Genomic DNA, 20916 nt, shown 5'->3' on the forward strand with positions numbered 1-20916 from the left:
CTCCAAGCAAACTGCTGTTTTTCAAATGCTCCATCATATCCAATGCATGCTGATTTTTTCTGGAAAACTTAGTTCTGTATTTTAAACACTTGGACTTTCAGGCAACTTTGAGGGGGTTGTCCTTGTGCCAATAGCTGGAGACGCCCCCTTGCATTCTTCCTGCATGGCTGCAGGTGCGATGGGAAAAGGACATCTTAAACACGGGCACTTTGCCTCCAAGTGGACACACACTGACATCACCACCTCAGTTCAATTCAGAGAAACCAGGAAATTCTGTGCCACTTGAAGAATCTGTCTTCTATTCAGAAATCCCCAAATAAATAATTATACAGCCCCAGTGTCGAAAATAGTGGTATGTGTTTGGGCAAGGAAATGGTTGAGGAGCAAAAGCATGCATTTTGGCCATTAGCTTGTTCCAGTGGAAAAGTAAAAAACATAAATTAAGATACTCTGTGAAAAACATCCCCGATTCAGATTTCTCCCAGAATCTCTGAGGATTTGTTCATTTTAATACTTAGTTACTGGGTGATCAAAATTAGACCAAGCACAAACCACGTAGGAAGAGGAGAAATTTTCATGCCACATCTCAAAATCTTGTGGCATTTCCAGAATTTGCAAAGAGCAAAACTTGAGCCTTCTCTGGCTTTCTTCATTTTCCAAAGTTGCGTTTTTGTTTTTTGACTTTTCCTTTCTCACTCTCTTGGTTGCTTAAAGTGTGTGAACTCAACCAGTCTCCCGGCAAAGATGCACAGATGAGTGGAAAATGTCATGCTTGCGTTTCCTTAGCTATGTGACCCCTTTCAGCAGACGGTCCTCGGTGCACACAGCCTGCCCTTGCGTGACAAAGGGCAAGTTTCACATCCCAACCGAAACTGGCCCCAAAAAGGAGAAGATGACTCACAGGGTCCAAACCTTCACCAAGGAGAGTGACCGAAACAGTGAGCCCAGTGCGGGCGGCTTGGTTGCCCATGAACCAAATGATCACAAGAGTTCGGACGGAGGGAGACATGCCCGTGGCCATAGGAGCTCATTGCCATGACCTGATGAACTTCTAAGGACCTACTTCCACTCTCGGGCCCCAGATAATCTTGAGTCACCTTTTCACCTTCTGCTCCTCTCCCCACACTTGCCCTTGGAGGGGGAGCAGGGCACCCATTTGCAGCAATCCTGAGGTTTCGCCACTTCCAGATGTGGTGAGGAAGTGGCGTGGTGCCTCGGGGCCCTGGCGGAACTGCAGTGTCCAGCCGTGGCTTTATGAGACCACAGCCGGCTGCCCGAGTCCACCAGCCCTGTGGCTGGTAAACGTGGAGCCGGAGAAAGCAGAGACTTGGAGCCTTATCCCTGCCTCACCTTGGAAAGCATGTCCGTGGCAGCCGACGTCCAGGAAGACGCGCCCCGTGACCTTCTTCCCAACTAAATAAAGCACTTAGTTATTCTGTGTTGGCATTTGGATGAACACAGTGGCGTTGAGGGGAATGACACATGCTCTGGGGCGGGGGGTGAGGGGTGGGGGATGGGGGGAACGTTTGGCTGGCTAGCTGTCAAGTGGCTTAGCCAGTTGCAATTGTGCCTTACGAAGGTGGCCAGCTGGCAGGGCAGGAGTGACCTTGAACTTGAAGTTCCAGTTGAATGTGCAGTTTTCCTGATGGGTCTTTAGGCCCCATCCTTGCCTGCCTGTTGGTCCTGTGCGCTCCACGTGGATCTGCTGGAACTTTCTAGAAAAGAGAGGATGAACCTGAAAGAGCTCCATTGGCACCACCTGCCAAACACTAAGGCTCCCCTCACTGCCCACCATCAGACCTCGATGCCGAATTGCCACCAGCCCCGCCTCACGGACTGCCTCCAGCTGTGATCTTTGTGGAATCGTGTTTGTCACATCTTTAATGATAATTAAACTGATATTTGCTAATGCCTTATTTCATGTAATTTGCATAACAGCACTGGGAGATGGAAGGACCATGATCACCCCTGTTTTACAGATGATGAAGCCCCTCAGAGAGGTTAAGTCACTTGCCCAGGGTCGCACAGCTAGCGAGTGGCAGAGCTGGCATTCGAGCCCAGGCAGCCCGCATTGTTAACTACTAGCACCCCGTGCCTTGGCACTACCACAGGGTTGTGTAATCAAGTTCTCATCTTGTGCTGCTTCCAGGCTTCATAAGTCAAGACAGCCCTTCTCTCCTTCGTGGTTTCTTCCACCTTCTTAATTCAGTCCTAGTGTGGGTGCTTCTAAATAGAATTCCTCCTGGACCCAACCACTGGCCAGAACTCAGGGTGCTGTCTGGGTGAGGTTTGTGGGCAGGAGAAGGCAGGTCTGAGTGCTCCCCTTTTCTTGGCTCCCTCCGCTGCAAACCCACAGAGGGCCACCCCCGTGACCCTGCAGTTCGTCCCCTCAGGAGGCCGGGGCCGCAGTCTTTCAGCAACACAGCTGGGGGCACCCCGGGTCCCACCATGGGCTGCAAGGAGCCACCCAGCCTGTCCATGAAAGAACCCACACAGGCTACACATGGGAGCAGTTCTCTCTATGGCAGCCCCGTCTCCCAGCCCTGTATTTGATCCCGAAAAGCCAATTTCCGGGCAGTGGTTATGGAGCTGAAATGCTTTTCTTTGCTCTCCTCTGCCTTCCTACTAGTCTACCCACAGCTTGCTGAGAAAAACACTTTGAGAGGCTTTCACTCTCCACACCTACGCACTTAAAATACCAGGCCCATAGGTCATTTTGATGAGGGAATTTGGCTAATAACATATTAGGCCGTGGCTGCCTCTACCATCGTGGCAGGTGCTGGCCAAGAAGGGCTGTGTCTCGGCAGGAATGAGCTGGGGCGTGGCTAGGTGTGATGGGGTGTGGTCAGGGTGTGGTGGGGCGTGGCCATGGTGTGGTGGGGGTGTGGGCAGGGCAGAGGGCGGGGCTCCAAGGGTCTGACGTGCCCACTGGCAGCCCCGTCCCCAGGTGTCAAGTTCAGTGCCAGGTCTGCACAGAAGAATACAAGGAAGTGGAAGGCAGAGCTTTCTTAGAGTGGAAAAATGTCACACACACCTGTGAGCCAAATGTCATCACTTACTGCCGCTGTCTATGAGGTCATGGGCAGATGTCGTGGTGTTCAAAGCTGTACACAAGGGCTCCGTTGTGAGCCGGAATACCTCCGCCTTCATGAGCCATGGTTACTGGGGCCAAAACGCCCCACCTAGTAGCTTTTGCCGGACAGACACTTCTTGACTGCACATAAAATGATGGGCATAAAATAGTAGAACTTTAATTATAATTACAAGCAGCGATTTTGCAAATATTCACTTTGGTTGAATTTCCTTCCCAATTCAGTAGGGCAGTCTCTGTGGTTAACCAGGGGGCTGGCATTAAGCACCAGGAGCCTAAATTCAGCTCAGGAAGAAAGTAGTTTTGAACTATAACCCAGGCTCTCAATTAGCTGTTGAGTACGGTTTGGAGCCATTATCATCCCCAGGACTGTGTTCTCTTTTGAGGGCAGTGGCAGAGCATAGCAAAGGGACCACAAGTCTGGATTCCTGGTTCTGGTGCCACTGAGTTTGAAGGTAGAGCTTGGGGACTTCATGAGAATAATATGAAACACAAAGCTGGGAGATCTGGGTTTCCTGTGTATCCAAGCTGTGTGACTTTGGACAAAGCACTCACTCTCTGAGTCTTAGCTTTGTTGTCTGTTAACCAAAGGCAATGAAATCTGTCTTGTTTATTTCATGAGAGTGCTGGAAGGACCAGATAAAACAGTATATAGGAAAGTGCTTGAAAACTTGTAAGTTCTACATAGTCCTGAAAATGCCAACATTAGGAAGACAGTGATCTTTGTTGTCATTTAGGAAATCAAGGATAGGATGGTTGTTAACTTGGTCGCTCAGCCGTGTCCGACTCTTTACGACCCCATGGACTATACAGTCCATGGAGTTCTCCAGGTCAGAATACTGGAGTGAATAGCCTTTCCCTTCTTCAGGGGATCTTCCCAACTCAGGGATCGAACCCAGGTCTCCTGCACTGCAGATTCTTTACCAGTTGAGCCACTAAGGAAGCCCAAGAATACTGGAGTGGGTAGCTATTCCTTCTCCAGCGGACCGTCCCAACCCAGGAACTGAACCGGGGTCTCTTGCTTTGCAGGCAGATTCTTTACTAACTATATATATATATATATATATATAAATATCTGCAGAAGATTATATATGTATGTATGTGAATCACTTGGCTATGCACCTGAAAGACACAACATTGTAAAGCAACTATACTTCAATACAAATTTTTAGAAAACAAAAAACAGGATGGTTATAGGAGGGCCACCATAGGAGTAAGACTGTTTCCAGGGGTAAAACCCCCAGGTGAAACCTAGAAAATAGTGGTCACATGTAGTGCTGCAACTGGAACTCTTTTGACAGTTAGTGTTTGTACTGAGTTGAATGTTGCTGTCTTTCAGTCACTCAGTCATGTCTGACTCTTTGCCACCCAATGGACTGTATCCCATCGGGTTCCTCTGTCCAGGGATTGCCCAGGCAAGAATACTGGAGTGGGTTGCCATTTCCGTCTCCAGGGGATCTTCCCGACCCAGGGGTTGACCTTACATCTCCTGCATTGACAGGTGGATTCTTTACCACTGAGCCACCAGGGAAACCCACTGAGTTGATTAGCATTCCCTAAAAAGTCATGTCCATGGGTAACCTCAGAATGTGACCTTATCTAGAAATAGGGGCTTGCAGATATAGTCAAGTTAAGGGAAAGTCCTACTGGAGTAGGGTATGCCCTAAATCCAGTGACAGGTGTCCTTATAAGGAGAGGGAGATTTGAAGACAGAGGACATAGAGGGAGAGAGGCCATGTGAGGAAGGAGGCAGAGATTGGAGTGGTGCAGCCACAAGCCAAGGAGAGCCAAGGATTGCTAGTAACACCAGAAGCTGGGGCAAGACCAAGAAGAATTCTTTCCTGGTAGGGGACGGCCCACTCAGCACCTCAGTTTTGGACTTCTGGCCTCCAGAACTGGGAGACTATAAGTTTCAGTTGTTTTAAGCCACCTGCATGCACGCATGCCAAGTTGCTTCAGTCATGTCCAAGTCTTTGCAACTCTGTGAATGGTAGCCTGCCAGGTTCCTCTGTCCATGGGATTCTCTAGGCAAGAATACTGCAGTGGCATTACTGGAGTTGCCATTTCCTCCTCCAGGGGATCTTTCTGACCCAAGGATCAGACCAATGTCTCTTGTATCTCCTGCATTGGCAGGCGGGTTCTTTACCACTAGTGCCCCCTGGGAAGCCCTTAAGCCACCTGTGCTGTGCTTTAGTCTCTCAGTTGTGTCTGACTCTTTACGACCCCATGGACTGTAACCTGCCAGGCTCCTTTGTTCATGGGGATTCTCCAGGCAAGAATACTGGAGTGGGTTGTCATGCCCTCCTCCAAGGGATTGTCCCGACCTTGGAACCAAACCAGGGTCTCCTGCATTGCAATCAAGTTCTTAACCAGCTGAGCTACCAGAGAAGCCCTTAAGCCACCTGCTGCTGCTGCTGCTGCTAAGTCACTTCAGTCGTGTCCAACTCTGTGCAACCCCATAGACAGCAGCCCAGCAGTCTCCCTGTCCCTGGGATTCTCCAGGCAAGAACACTGGAGTGGGCTGCCATTTCCTTCTCCAATGCATGAAAGTGAAAGTGAAGTCACTCAGTCCTATCCGACTCTTAGTGACCCCATGGACTACAGCCTACCAGGCTCCTCCATCCATGGGATTTTCCAGGCAAGAGTACTGGAGTGGGGTGCCATTGCCTTCTCTGCTTAAGCCACCTAGTTTGTGATAATTTGTTACAGCAGCCCTAGGAAGGAAAGACAGTGTTTTAATGGAATCTGAAATGCTGGGGTTTCAGGCAGCAGGGGAAACACCCTGGGTGCAGGCACACGCCTACCTGTGGAGATGGACAATGGGATTTATCTCAAAGATAAAACCAGAGTGGACAGTGACACTGCATGTATCCCATGAACGCCTTCGTTTTGCAAACCAGGAACCTGAGATCTGGAGAAGTTAAAGATGTGTACAGGAACCTAAATCTTCTGTCTTGCAGGGAGAGCTCTGCCTCTTTCTTTCTCTCTCTCTACACACACAGACACAAACACACACCCCCCTTTAAATACCATATGCCGGATGCTGTTTTAATGATTTTACTCGTATTAACTCATTTAACCTCCTCCACAATTCTATGGGCTTCCCAAATAGAATCCGCCTGCCAATGCAGGAGCTATAAGAGACACAGATTCAATCCCTGGGTCTGGAAGATCCCTTGGAGGAGGGCACAGTAACCCACTCCAGTATTCTTGCCTGGAAAATCCCATGAACAGACGAGCCTGGGAGGCTATAGTCCATAGGGTCATACAGAGTCAGACACAACTGAAATGATTTAGCACACACACAGGCACAATTCTATAAGGTAGGAGAAGTTACGTGTACCCATCTTCAAGGTGAGGACACAGGCACAGGGAAGACTACTGACTTGTTTAAGGTCAGTTAGCCGGAATTCAAACCCAGAGGACAGTCTCTGAACCGCTTTGCCAAGAAGAAATGCTTTTAAATAACTAATGTATTTATATATTAATAGTTTTATTATAAATTATGTTTTAAACAATTTTTTAATTATTAAAAACACTGCATGACATGTATGCAATGAGTACATACTCACATTTTGTGAGTATGTATAAGACACTTAGATGGAAATCCACATGCATATTTATGCTCCGAATTGTCACTGAATCTCAGTCTGTCAATTACATATCCTTCTGTCTGGCCAACCCCGTGTGTGCCTATGGCATAATCAAAATAATATTTTAAATCACCAACAATTAGTATTTTCAAAATACAGAGAGAATCATTCCAATTAAGCCTATCCTCAGAAATTCTCTCTCTCCTAATCCTTGGAGGTACAAAGAACATTAGAGGGGAAAGACAAAAATGGGTTCTCTTACTCCTTTTGCTCTGAGCTTATTGAAAGGGACGACATGGGGGTTTCTAGCTGCCAATCTGCCCATATGTTCCTGGGCTCTCGACCTAAAAGTAAACACATCTGAATCTCTCTTGATCCTGTGTTATTAATGACCAAACGAAAGCCATGTGACTACCAGACATGCCACATCTAGACAGCATAGTTGTACTTTCCAGAATGTCAGCAAAGCCAAACTAAAAGGAGTATTGGAAAAACCGACAACGTGCGCTCAAGCCCTGCCCCCTTTCCAGGACGAGGGCTGGAAAGCATACATTAATTTTGAATTACCCAGCAAATATAATCAGGCCATCGCCTCATCCTTCTTTGCTCTCTTTTGTGTTCCAACAGGGAAAAGCTTCACTCTGACCATCACCGTCTTCACAAACCCACCGCAAGTCGCCACCTACCACAGAGCCATCAAAATCACAGTGGATGGACCCCGAGAACCTCGAAGTAAGTGGGCCCCCTTTGGGGCTGGCACCCCCCCCAACCCCGCCCCAGTTGGTACACTCAGGCATCAGGGACCATGTCTTCGAAGCCTTGTGTTCAATCAGCATCATCCAGATGTGGCTGAAACCTCTGCCAGAGGGGAATGTCAGGCCCCTGTAGAGAGAGAGAATTTTACTTTTGACATTCTCACTTGTCAAAGGCTGTCTCTGGGCTCCAGGCTCTTTTTTTCGAAGCATCCTTTTAGAGGGCAGAAGGAAATCAGACTGACTCAAGTGCATGTTAGAATCATTTGGGGACAGCACGGGCCTAAGGACCAAATACATGGTAAAGGTCCATGGAAGACTGGCCAGGCACAGAGGTGGCCCCAAAAAGGCCAGAGGGTCAGAGTGGACCACAGGGGGCTGATTACCATCCATGCCGGTCTTTTATTCATTTGGAGGCTGGAGATGAAATCTATCCAAATGACCCTTTTCTTTCTGTGCCACAGATTGAAATCTTATGACAGGATTGTTTAAAATAGAGAATGGGAGGCAGGAGGAATGCCTGGGGGAAAACCAGCAAATATAGAAAGATGGTACCAGAAAAATAGCTCCTGCGAGAAAAGTTTTTTTTAAAAAGGAGTGGGGTTGTTTAGTCTGCAGAAAAATGTCTTCACGGTGACTTAATGACTATCTTTGAGTAAACACAAGAGTAGCACTCTTTTCCAGAACCACACCCTTCCCTTGGATGGAGGCTGGGTTACACTTGCAGATCGCTGGAGCTGCCTGGAGCCCCAGCCCGGCATCTGCATGCCTTCTAACCATGTCAGGCCCCCAGTGGAAAATTAATATCCTCTATTCTCAGGGTGGGGGTAAGGGGTGAAAAACTGGGCTTCCTGCTAGGCCAGGAAGTTGAGATGCAGGCGTGTCAGGTTGTAAAGCGAAGTGGTTAAGAATTTTGAGTGCTGGGCTAAACAAGTGGAGTGCGGGGCTGAGGTGCTTAAGCTTTCAGGAAGTTATGGAGCCTCTCTGAACCTCAGTTTCTTCATCTGTAAAATGGGGATGTTAATGAGAGCTTCTCTATAACTTGAAGGAGACAGTGCTGTGTGCCTGGCACGGAGAATGAAATCAGGAAATGCCGGCAATCCCCAGTTGTGCCTCCCTGTCTGTGTCTCAGGGTGCCCCTCCACCCCCTGCCCCCCAGTCCAAGAGGACCTGCCCTGTGGTGGTGTTGGTGGCCCCCGGGCACGGCTGTCTATAGGTCATCCTGTGAGCATTACAACTCGTGGCAGTCTTCCCTGGAGTCCCGGCCACAGCCTCATGGTACGTTGATCACCCCGGGCGCTGTGTCAGTCAACCACACCACCAGGGACCACCCGTCAGGACAAGCTGTCCATTCACCATCTCTTTGGTGCCCTTCGCCTGTTATCTTTCTGACCTTATTTCCCCCGCCCTGCAGATTGTTCTCTTTAAGTACCTGGAGATGTTCTGGCCACACCCAGACTCAGGAAACTCCGGGACTTGGTAACCACCCCCGATTCCCATTTCTGTGTGAAAAGAAAACCGCAGGCGCAGAACCACACAGTTCCAACCAAACCCAACTTGGGAGCTTTCCAAAGTAGGAACGGCAAATTGAAGACTCCTAGTGACCCTGCGTTAAACACGCCAGACGCACCACACAGGCGCCCTGGCGTTCTGCAGAGGACCAAAGAGGAAGCAGGCTCAGATTACAGCAGGCGCGGGATGGGGGGCAGGCTGCTGTGAGGTTTAAGGCGGTTGACCTTGAGGATACTTAAACTTCCAGAAAGGCTCACTCAGGAGGCTGTAGAATCCCTTTCTTGAAAAATAGAAGCAGGTGGACTTCCCTGGTGGTCCAGTGGTTAAGACTTCTCCTTCCAGCGCAGCAGGTGTGAGTTCCATCCTTGCTCATGGAGCTGAGATCCCACATCCCTTGTGACCAAAACACTGAAACATAAAACAGAAACAATCTTGTAACAAATTCAATGAAGACTTAAAAAAAAAATAAGCACACAAAATTTAAAAAATAAAAATGGAAGCAGGAGGTTAAGAGATACAAATGATGGTGTATAAAATAAATAAGATACAAGGATATATAGTTGGAGGAGGGGATGGCAACTCACTCCATGGATAGAGGAGTCTGGTGACTACAGTCCATGGCATCACAAGGAGTCAAAAATGACTGAGCGACCAACACACACGCACACAAGGATATATAGTACTACAGGGAGTATGACCGATATTTTATAATAACTATAAATGGAATATAACCTTTAAAGCTTGTGCATCACTATGTTGTACACCTGAAACTTATTAATATATAATACTGTACATCAGCTATGAAAAGTGAAAGTGAAAGTCACATCTGACTCTTCGTGACCCCATGATATAGCCTGTGGAATTTTCCAGGCCAGAATGCTGAAGTGGGTAGCCTTTCCCTTCTCCAGGGGAATCTTCCCAACCCGGGGATTGAGCCCAGGTCTCCCTCATTGCAGGCAGATTCTTTACCAGCTGAGCCACACAGGAAGCCCAAGAATACTGGAGTGGATATCCCTTCTCCAGCAGATCTTTCCAACCCAGGAATCAAACTGGGGTCTCCGAGGTCTCCTGCACTGCAGGCAGATTCTTTACTGAGCTATCTGGGAAACCCTGTACCTCAGTTTAAAAAAAAAACATTTAAGTACACGTAGAAAAAACAGCCACCTCTGGGAGAGTTCAAAGGCAAACCCACCAGCAGGAAAAAACTTAAATCAGGAGATCCCTCCATATGCCTTCCACTGTCCCTCTTCATTGATGCATAAAAAAAGACAGTTTTTGCTGTATAGCCAGTATTTTCCTGTAACATTCAAAGAACTAACAGTGATTGAACTTCAAAGAATAAATGATGGGCGCTTGAATTTTTAAGAACTGGCAGTCAGAGGGGAAAAATATGTGATTGTAATGGGCCGCCTGTATATACAGTGGACTCTACTTCCTGCTGCTTTATGACTTAAGAAAACAGTCATTATTGAGAAGTGTTTTAGAGTAGGCAGAAGGGATTGGCTCCAAAGAGGCACCCATTTTTACGGAGTCTTTCCTGCCAAATGGAATTTGAGGTCTGGGGAAAAATTGACTTAAAAAGCAAATTAAATTAAATATATATATATTTATAAGTATATATAAGAATATATATAAGTATGATCTAAAGAGGTATTACAGGCTTAAGTAGAGAGTGCCTGTTTCACAAGGGACTTCTAGAAAAAAGTCAAACGCACAGTCTCCCAGGGTGACTGTGGTAATGTTGCCTTTTCACTCTTGGAAGCTCAGCAGGCCTTCAGCATGCATTTTTCTTATTATCCTTTGGATGTCTTGATTCAAGATGGGAACTACTTTTTGACGAAACTGTGTTCACAGCCACTTTTTTTTTTTTTAAGAGAAGTTAACCAGAATTCCCCCGCCCCGCAACTTTATTGAGATATCATTGGCTTATTGTGTCAGTTTAAGGTTTACAACATGATTATTTGATATATGTCTACATTGAGAAATGATTACCGCAGTGAGATCAGTTAACACATCCTTCAGGTCATATAGTGACAGTTTGTCTGTTGAGAACTTTTAAGATCCACCCTCTTAGCAGTTTTCTAATATATAATGTGGTGCTGTTAACTACAGTTCCAGACAAGGCAACAGCACCCCACTCCAGTACTTTCACCTGGAAAATCCCATGGATGGAGGAGCCTGGTGGGCTGCAGTCCATGGGGTCGCTAAGAGTCGGACACGACTGAGCAACTTTACTTTCACTTTTCACTTTCCTGCATTGGAGAAGGAAATGGCAACCCACTCCAGTGTTCTTGCCTGGAGAATCCCAGGGATGGGGGAGCCTGGTGGGCTGCCGTCTATGGGGTCGCACAGAGTCGGGCACGACTGAAGTGACTTAGCAGCAGCAGTTACTATAGTTCACGCTATACATTAGGTCCCCAGAACTTTTTCATCTTCTAACTGAAAGTTTGTACCCTTTAATCCCTTTCCCCATCCCCTACCCCTAGCCACCACCAATCTACTCTCTGTTTCTGTGAGTTTGTGGGTTTTTTTCTCCCCGTCCCCTACCCCTAGCCACCACCAATCTACTCTCTGTTTCTGTGAGTTTGTGGTTTTTTGTTTTTGTTTTTTTTTCATAAGATTCCACATATAAGTGAGGTGATATAGTATTTGTCTTTCTCTGTGTGACTTATTTCACTTAGCGCACCACTCTCAAAGCCCATCCATGTTGCAAATGGTAAATAGCAGGGTATCTTTTATACGCTTGAATAATGTTCCTCTGCGTGTGTGTGTATGTAACACATCTTCTGATTGTTATCATGTTTTGAGTATTGTGAATTATTCTTTCCAATGCAGTTTGAGGGCTTCCCTAGTAGCTCAGCTGGTAAAGAATCTACTGGCAATGCAGGAGACCCCAGTTTGATTCCTGGGACAGGTAGATCCCCTGGAGAAGGGATAGGCCACCCACTTCAGTATTCTTGGACTTCCCTGGTGGCTCAGAATTTCTGGTAAACAATCTGCCTGCAGTAGCAGGAGACCTGGGTTCTATCCCTGGGTTGAGAAGATCCCTGGAGAAGGGAATGGCTACCCACTCCAGTATTCTGGCCTGGAGAATTCTGTGGACAGAGGAGCCTGGCAGGCTACAACCCATGGGGTCACTAAGAGTCAGACACAACTGAGCGACTTTCACTTTCAGTGCAGTTTTAAGAGAGGTCATTGCATGTAAATTAGAATGCCCAGGCAGTGTCAAATCTATAGTAACATCTCCCAAGTCCCTTCCATCATTATTATGGTGCTGTGAATTCTGGGTGATTCTGGCAACATGGTTCCAGCATAGCCAAGTTGAATCGTTTTGAAAAGTTCTTTTGTTTCGTGAAATTAATGACTATGAGAGCTCAAAGGGACCTGAGAGAGCCTTCAGGGCTAATTGCCTCGTTGATAAGGGAAAGCAGCCACAGAGAAATGAAATGATCTGCTTAGGCTGGAAAGAAAGAGTTGGTGATGAAGCCAGAATTACAATGAGGAGCTCCTGATGCCTCATACTAATCCACTCTATCCATCCATTCGTCTGTCCGTCCATGCATTTACCTCTCCATCCCGCACCATACCATCTGCACATGACCTATTCTAGACTCTCTGACCTGGCCCCAGTACTCTCATTTTTGAAACTAGTTGTTAGCTTGTATGACCTCTCACATTTGTCCCAGCTCCAAGATTGTCTAGATAGGGCAATTCCCAGTGCCTGAGGGCAGGCATGGAGCCTTCAACTTAAAGCATTTCTGCAAAAACCGGAAGGAAAGCTTATCTCATTCAGCCTTCCAGTAAGATAATTAAGAAAAGGACAAAGAATTAGGGAACATGCCGCTGCTAGTCTGCTGGCCAGGCTGATGGAATCACTTGATGTTTCCCAACCAATTTCTTGGTTTTCAGTGGCGAAGTTGTAGCAAAAAGTGTCTTCCAAAGAAAAAGGAAAATTTTTTTTCCCATTTCAGGTGATCACTTGCCTTTTTCCATAACTGACCTGCCCCTTAGTAAGTCAAAAACTTGTGTTTCCCACATCTTGTGGGGTTATTTGTATATCTCAGGTGAATAGAGAAATGATTAATTGTTGAAAAATTAAAATTATTATGGGGAAAGAACGCCAGCAGAAGGTAGCTTCTGCTGGAATAGTACTTGTAACTGCAAGGTGGGCCCTGTTTTCAGTTTGTAAGTAGAACATTTAGAAGCTTGTCAACATATTAAAAAATGGTCTTCTCTTTAAGCATGAAAGATTGAGTGAAAAGAGTTTTCAAGGAAAGGATATTTGAGATTGCTTTTATGTATTTTTTTAATATTTCAGGGAACCTAATGGGAAATTCCAGCACTCAGCCCATGTGTCTGTAATTTAGCCCATGTGTCTGTAATATGATAATGTTGAGATATCAAAGTGTATTCTCCGCAGATATTTCACTAAATAATTTGAATGCGTGACTTAGTGCCATAGAGGAAGATACTTTGCTAAGGAGGGGTTGAGGGGCAGGGCAGGGGTGGGAGTGTCCCAGTGGGGTGGACTCAGGATTGGACAGTCACTGTGAGGGCATGACCCACCACCTGGCTGGCCAGGTGTCCGTTACATCTAGAACACTGAGTAACTAAAAATTTAAAAGGTTCATAAAACAAATATTCACCGTTTGTAGGACAACTTCTGCCCTCGAGTTAATGGAGCCCTTCTCGGTACCTGCTGTGTTTGAGCTCTTGAGATTCAGAGTAACAGGATAGCTAGGTGGAGCTGTGACTTAAAAACTTTTGAATATGCTACTTTCTGGGGCATTAGCCTTCTTGCCAACTAACAACATTTTTATGGAGAGTTATAGTTGAAATTGGTCGATTTAAAATAGACTTCATTCCTCATCACTCAGTTGCTTTTGTTAAGGACTTTACTGAGACTATATCACACGAATATAACTTTTTTATATGATGTTGAATGCAAATAGCAAAGCTATAAAATATATATATTATATATATATATATAGAGAGAGAGAAATATATATATAGAGAGAAACAGAATCTTTGTTTATGGTAGTATGTTTCAAATAAAAAGAAATGCATGAAAGATGCCTATAAACTTATGGTGATCATGGACGAAAAAATATTTGAAATCAAGTTTACCCAGAGAAGTATGGGATGAGCAGAAATGCTTATGGATTGCTCTGGTGATTGACTAATGTACAATTTTCTTTTAAAATGTTGTTTTCTCTTAATAATAAAAATACCTGATAATAATAATAATAATAATAATAATGGGCTTCCTTAGTGGCTCAGATGGTAAAGAATGTGCCTGCAATGCAGGAGACCCAGGTTCCATCCCCTGGAGAAGGGAATGGCTACCCAGTATTCTTGCCTGGACAATTCCATGGACAGAGGAGCCTGGAGGACTGTACAGTCCATGGGATCCCAGAGTCAGACATGACTAAGCGACTAACTCTGTCACTTTCACTTTCAATAATAACAATATGAAACACTCTGATAGTGCTGACTATTTGCTCAGCACTGTACAAAGAGCCACACGTACCTTAATTGACATAATTTTTGCAAGATCAGGTAAGGATAGATCCTTACACAAAGAGAAATCCAGTCCCTTGCCCAAGGTCACACTGTTAGTTCGTAAGCCAGAACTGAAACACAGCCATCCAGACACTGCCATCCACAGACGCCAAAGTCTTATTTTTAAGAACTACACCAACTGCTACTTGAGCTTTATTGTATTGAAATTTTCTATGCAGAATTTTTTTTATTGGAGTTTATCAATAAAAATTCTGGTTCAGTTTTCTTCAAGGAAGCAGAGCCTCATAGTCTTGACATTCATCATTTTTGTACCAACGGGATGGAACCAGCATTTTCCCTGGGGTGAGGATGCTGTTGAATGTACCACCCACACTGCCATACAGGCTGACAGTGGGTTCCATGTCTGTCACCAGGGTCTGCTTAGGGGCCTGGCATCTGGGGACCTGAAGCAAGGGTGGTGCCAAACGTAAACCTCTCCCTCCAGCAGAGGCAGGCAGGAAAAGTGAGTAATGTGACAAAAATGACCACAAACCAGCTGTCCAAGTCCAGTTCCCCCTTCAGCAAAGAGATTCCCAGAGGTCCCACGTGCACAGTGCTTCTTACTGTTTAGTCAGTTGTGTCCGACTCTCTTGCGACCCCATGGACTGTAGCCCACCAGACTTCTCTGCCCATGGGATTTCCCAGGCAAGAATACTGGAGCAGGTTGCCATTTCCTTCTCCAGGGGATCTTCCCAAGGTAGGGATCGAACCTGCGTCTCCCACATTGGCAGGAGGATTCATTACCACTGAGCCACCAGGAAGCCCATGCAGCCTGCTAGGAGGATGCAAATTTTTTCATTTTTCGCCCCTGACTGGTTAGTGGAATGCCAGATGGTTTTCCAGATCTGTGATCTCAGGATTGTAATTATCAATCCCTAATCACCTGGGATTAATCATCTGTTCTCTGGGAATTGCTTTAAGCACGTCCTCTACGTAATGAACGATCATCACTTAATCCCCCTTTCCCTGGATTCTTCAGATGCTGGATTTGGACTTTCATTCTTTCTAGATGAAATCGTGATCCCCAAAAGAAAAAAAAAAAAAAAAGAAGAATTCTTTCTTTCCTCTCACTCAAATATAAAGGAGACAGAGGGTCAGAGAGGTAGAATGTTCTGCTTAGATTCCTCCCTCCCACTGTGACGGCACTTTGGTGCTCAGATGGACATTCTGGGGTGACTTCCACTGGAGCTATAATCCCCGCTGTGCTAAGCTCCTCAATTACCTGAAGACTGGGCAAAAGCAGTTTTTAAAGCACTAATAATCCTGCCTAAATGTTCCCAATGAATTTTAGAATGTCTTTCTGTTTGTTATTCTTAGTAGCATCAAACTAGACCAAGAAGTATTCAATATAGATAAAGACTCCCACAGGCTTCCCAGATGGCTCAGTGGTAAAGAACCCGCCTCACAATGCCAAAGATGCAGGCTCAATCCCTGGGTCAGGAAGATCCCCTGGAGGAGGAAATGGCAACTCACTGCTGTATTCTTGCCTAGACAGTCCCACAGACAAAGAACCTGGTGGGCTACACAGTCGACAGGGTCTCAAAAGAGTGGAATACAACTTAGCAACTAAACAACAAAGACTTCCATGACTCTTGAGTTTTTAGTGAACTTATCTCGACTTCCCTGATAGCTCAGTTGGTAAAGAATCCACCTGCAATGCAGGAGACCCTGGTTTGATTCCTGGGTCGGGAAGATCCGCTAGAGAAGAGATAGGCTACCCAATCCAGTATATTCTTGGGCTTCCCTGGTGGCTCAGCTGATAAAGAATCCAGCTGCAATGCAGGAGACCTGGGTTTGATCCCTGGGTTGGGAAGATCTCCCAGAGAAGCGAAAGGCTACCCAGTCCAGTATTCTGGCTTGGAGAATTCCATGGACTGTATAGTCCATGGGGTCGCAAAAAATCAGACGTGACTGAGCGACTTTTCCTTTACATTCCCTTCACATCCAGGCTAAGGTCTGAAAGAGCCCTTCGGATGAGAGGGATGTAAGAGGACCCTGGAGGGAGTAAGCTTCTGCCCCTGGAAGCAGTGATAAGCCACTTCATTAGCTCACCAGGACCTGGGCAGGCCTGTGATCTCTTGGTAACTAGCCCTGTCTTATACAGAAGTCCTGAGATGTTCTGTGTTGCTGCAGAAAGGAAGGAAAAAATGGTTCCTTCCAGGTACCAGTGAAAACGTAAAGAAATGATCTAGGTAGCATCTCAATCTAATGTAGGGGAGCAGGGGGTAGAGAAGGAACATGGACTGAATCTTAAACCATGACTCAGTATCTCTATCCCTCTGGACCATTGGAAACCCACATCACTATTTTAAATGCCACCCTAGTGAAGTCGAGATATAAGCTAACATCCCAGTCCTTGTTAGAATTTAGTATATGAAGTGCTAAAAAAAAATCCTGTCTGCATTTAGGCTTCAGTTTCTTAATCATTTGAAAAGGTTTCTAGATGGAGGACCTGGCTTTCAGACTGGCGCCACCAGGCCAGTGGGTGTGAACTCATGCAGTTATCTTAAGTACTTTCTCCTAACTGTCCTCTTCTGTCCAACCAGGCAACAGGACCAGTGATAATCTCTAAATTAGTTCCTGCTGAAAGGATGATAGCAAAATACCATCAGAAAAACAGAAGCCCTGAGCTCCCCACAAACAGCGCCCCCTAGAGGTCTAGCCTTGGCAGCCTCCTCTATAGGGTGGGGGTTGCGGGGGGAATATATCCTTCGTCACATCACGCATATAGGTATACACCAGATCCTAAGTTAGATGTGTTTTTTTGCTGTAAATTTTTGAATGGCCTTTATCACTTGGTGTTGAAATTAATCTGGCTATGAGTAACGCATTTAATTTCCTGCAGCCCTGATGTCATTACCATCAGCATAGTGATTACCACTGGATTGCAATCCCCCTCTTGGCATCTGCTGACTGTGTGGGTGACCGTGGGGTGGGCGGAAAGAGTGCTGGCCTGACCCAGCCTCCAGAAAACAAGGACAGTGGCCGTGTGAACCTCACAGGGCAGGGAACCTGAATGCGACAGCCTTGGTCAAACATTTTGAACCAATGCCTGGCACACAGTCAGTGTTCAGGAGACGCAGCAGTTATTTGCATTGAATCTTGGTATCCTTTGGAAATGAGAGGACTTGAAACCAAAATGATCTGTGATTCCTAAGTTTAAAAATTCATGAAGTTGCCGTAATGTTTTTTTTTTTTGGACACTTAATTAAACATTTATAAATTTTGATTTTTTTTTCAGTTTTTTTTTTTCCTTTTGTATTTAGACACAGTAAAATTTCTTTTCTTACATTTTTATGGACCCTTGAAACACTCTGGGCACCATTCCTAAGTCCCTCAATGGGCATATTGGTTTGCCCCCAAAGGTTGAGATTGGTGGAAAAACTCAGAGGAGCCTGGCAGGTTACAGTCCACAGAGTCTTGAAGACTCAGATGCAACTGAAGCGACTTAGCAGCAGGGGGGAAACTTCTGTCTGAGTAAAAAGTGGGTGTTTGAGGTCTCACCTGTGGGTCCTTTCAGATATATGCATGACACAGCTTGGGAGAGGCTCCTCTGCTTTAGAAAACTGACATGAATGTGCGAAACTCTCCTTGGGGTCTCAAGCCTCACACCAGATGCACAGAGCTCACCTCCTGGGGTGCCTGGACCCCCCGTTAGCCACAACCAAGCTTCATGGGCACGACACTCAGCCACTCTCTGAGTTCCCTAAACCAACGTGTCTCTCTAGACTTGTCTTGGATTTTTCTCTTCTGGAATGTGTTTGGTAGGGGTTTCCTTCATTTCCCCCAGAGACACGCAGAGATGTGTTTCAGTGACCGCGTCCACCTTTCACCATCAGAGACCCTTCTGGGCATCGCAGTGCCTGCGTTGGCTGCCCGTACACCTTGTGACCTGATGGAGCGATGCACTGCAGTTGGCACAGTGTTTTATAATGCATCCTTTTGTCGGCTTTGGGATGGACTTAGAAATTTTTTATAGTCTACCCACTTTCCATTTTTCATGAAAACTCTCCTTGAGCTTTTGTGAAGGCTTGGATTTTTTTTTTTCTTCCTGTAAGCCATATAGTTAAGAAAAGCATTAGGAAGAATTGGACCCAGTGGGTCTGATAGAACTCACTGACACCGCCAAAAAAAGAGAGGTTCAGTTTAAGAAAAGTAGAATTAACCCCCCTTGCTCTAGATCTGTGTTTGAGTTCGTTTGAGCTAGCTTGCAGTTTCTGTGTTCTCCCATTCTTCCCATTTTCTTTTCCTTTATAAACAATTTATTTTAAAGGTTTGCTTTTTTTTGCTGTGAACAGTTGACTCTCAAGAAGGGGTGAGTTAGGTATAGCCTATTACTGAGCATTACAGCTATATTATCAGACAGGTCACAGACACTGACATTGGCTGTGAAATGCCTTTCTCAATTACACGTGATGTATTTACAGTGAGTTCTTTGTGCAACTAAGTTATGCATTGTCATTGGGAAAATTCCTGATAGCCAAGCCAAATATTCTGGCTATATATTTGTAGATGAAAGCCAAGGTAACATTGAAGTACCCAAAGCAAAGTTCTTTTCTGTTTGCCTTTTTCTAAGGAATACAGTTGAATTAATCTGCCAACTCCCTAGACCCCTATAAAGTAAGTTAATGGCAATACATTACTTTGGTGCTTCCACGATTTACATATACTCAGGTTCCATTAAAGCAAGTATTGACTAAAACTCAGCCAGTTATTGAGTCTCTCAGAGTGCTTTCCTACACTGAAATGGCGAACATTTGAGATTCCATTTGTTTGTGTTTGTTTTTGTTCACCATGGCTTAGAAGTCAGGCTTCTGGTCATTTGAGATAAAAAGTAAATATTTGAAATATCTAAGCTCTTAAGAACTATATACATTTATGGCCCTTTTTGGATGTGTTCCTGGTATCACCTTATTTTTACTTACCTCTGAAGTGGTTTTATGATATTTCTAATTCACTCATTTTAAAACGCTCCAGAGAAATACCCATAGTCACATCTTTCTGTTTCTGGCATTGCTAAAGGGCACAGCCCCAAGCTTCAAAAATGAAGCTCTGAGCCGGGGGAATGAGAGAGGAGTTTGGAGGCGGACCAGTATGGCCTCATGTCTGAGCCCTGATACTTCCCATACCTGGGCGTCAGTTTCCCCATCTGTAGAATGGGCGTGCGACACCGACCTTGCTAAGACATGTGAGGATTAGAGGCGGTCTGAGCCACAGGCTGGAGCAGTGGTTGGCAGCCCGGCTGGAGAGCTGATGGCCTGATTCAGGGTCACCTGTGCCCTGTGGTCAGATCAATCTCCCTGAGCTTGGCCTCCTCACATGCAAGCCCGGGAAGATGATATTCTGATGCTTGTTGAAGAAAGGAGCATGTGATGACACATGGTGCCTGGCACAGAGGTGCTCCTTAAATATTAGCTGTTATTATTAAAGCACATGCCCTGGACACAGGGGGACCCCCTTCCCGCATCCCATACCCCTCACCAGGGAATCAGCTAGAATTCTGCCTAAGTGGAGGCCAGATACTTGCCATTGCCAAGTTTTTTGGTTTTTTTTTAATCATTGCAGATTGAACTCTCAGGATACAAGACAGTAAGGGCTTTTTTTACCTTTTTCGTTCCAGCCCAAATACTGCAATAAAATACTATTTTAACCCCCAATACTGCAGAAATACTGCATTACTTCACCAATTTTCTCCTCACTGAAGCCAAACCATGTTCACCATATTTCCCTGCTTCCTTTGTTTCTTTTCCCAAACAAAGATTTTATCAAAATGTAGTTGTTTCTTAACTGAACATGCTGCTGTGTATCTGCCAAGACACTTAGCATCTAGAAGCTTCCATTGAGTCATCTATAAGGTAGAGATAATTATAATAGCTCTAATGCAGAAGATTGCTTTGCATGAATTGGGATGATAAATAACGAAGTGCTTTGTAAACAGTCTGTCAGGTAATCTATCAGTCTATCAGAAATCTATAAATACGTAATTAGATAACAGAAAAGCATAGGAAATCTTATTATTGCTGTGTATATTATACAAAAATCTCAGGGATCTAAAATAAAACTTGGCTTCTTGAAGGTACATTTCATCTCATCCTGTCTTCTAGGATTGATGAGAAGAAAAACCATAGGGGAAAAAACAAAGGCATTTAAATCAGCCCCACTGTGAATCCATACTTTTAGAAGCTTTACTTTTTGCCCTCAGAATATCTTAATATTTCCTTTCCTACTGTTACACACCCTGTAGGCATTTTGGAAACAAACAAAAGGCAAACTTCACAGTTAAGAGAACTGAGTTTAATTTTAATATCTATTTCTTTTCCAAAACCAAATGCAGTTCTTCCTCTCTGGCTGTGTTATTTCATTTTCTGTCCATGAAAGGCTTAGGAAGAGTTGCAGAGATTGTAGT

The 20916-nt window shown here is 45.3% G+C and overlaps 1 protein-coding gene across 3 annotated transcripts in view; it reads left to right on the plus strand.

The window, feature by feature from the left end:
• The window catches only part of RUNX1 (RUNX family transcription factor 1), a 273843-nt gene that overhangs the window by 194196 nt on the left and 58731 nt on the right, over positions 1–20916 (plus strand). For all 3 annotated transcript variants that reach the window (XM_070377713.1, XM_005905714.2, XM_070377710.1), the window contains one exon: positions 7312–7416. In XM_070377713.1, coding sequence (XP_070233814.1) covers positions 7312–7416 — 105 coding nt within the window. The remainder of the gene's footprint in view (positions 1–7311; positions 7417–20916) is intronic.

The sequence above is a fragment of the Bos mutus genome, chromosome 1, assembly GCF_027580195.1.
Source record: "Bos mutus isolate GX-2022 chromosome 1, NWIPB_WYAK_1.1, whole genome shotgun sequence".
NCBI classification, from domain to species: domain Eukaryota; kingdom Metazoa; phylum Chordata; class Mammalia; order Artiodactyla; family Bovidae; genus Bos; species Bos mutus.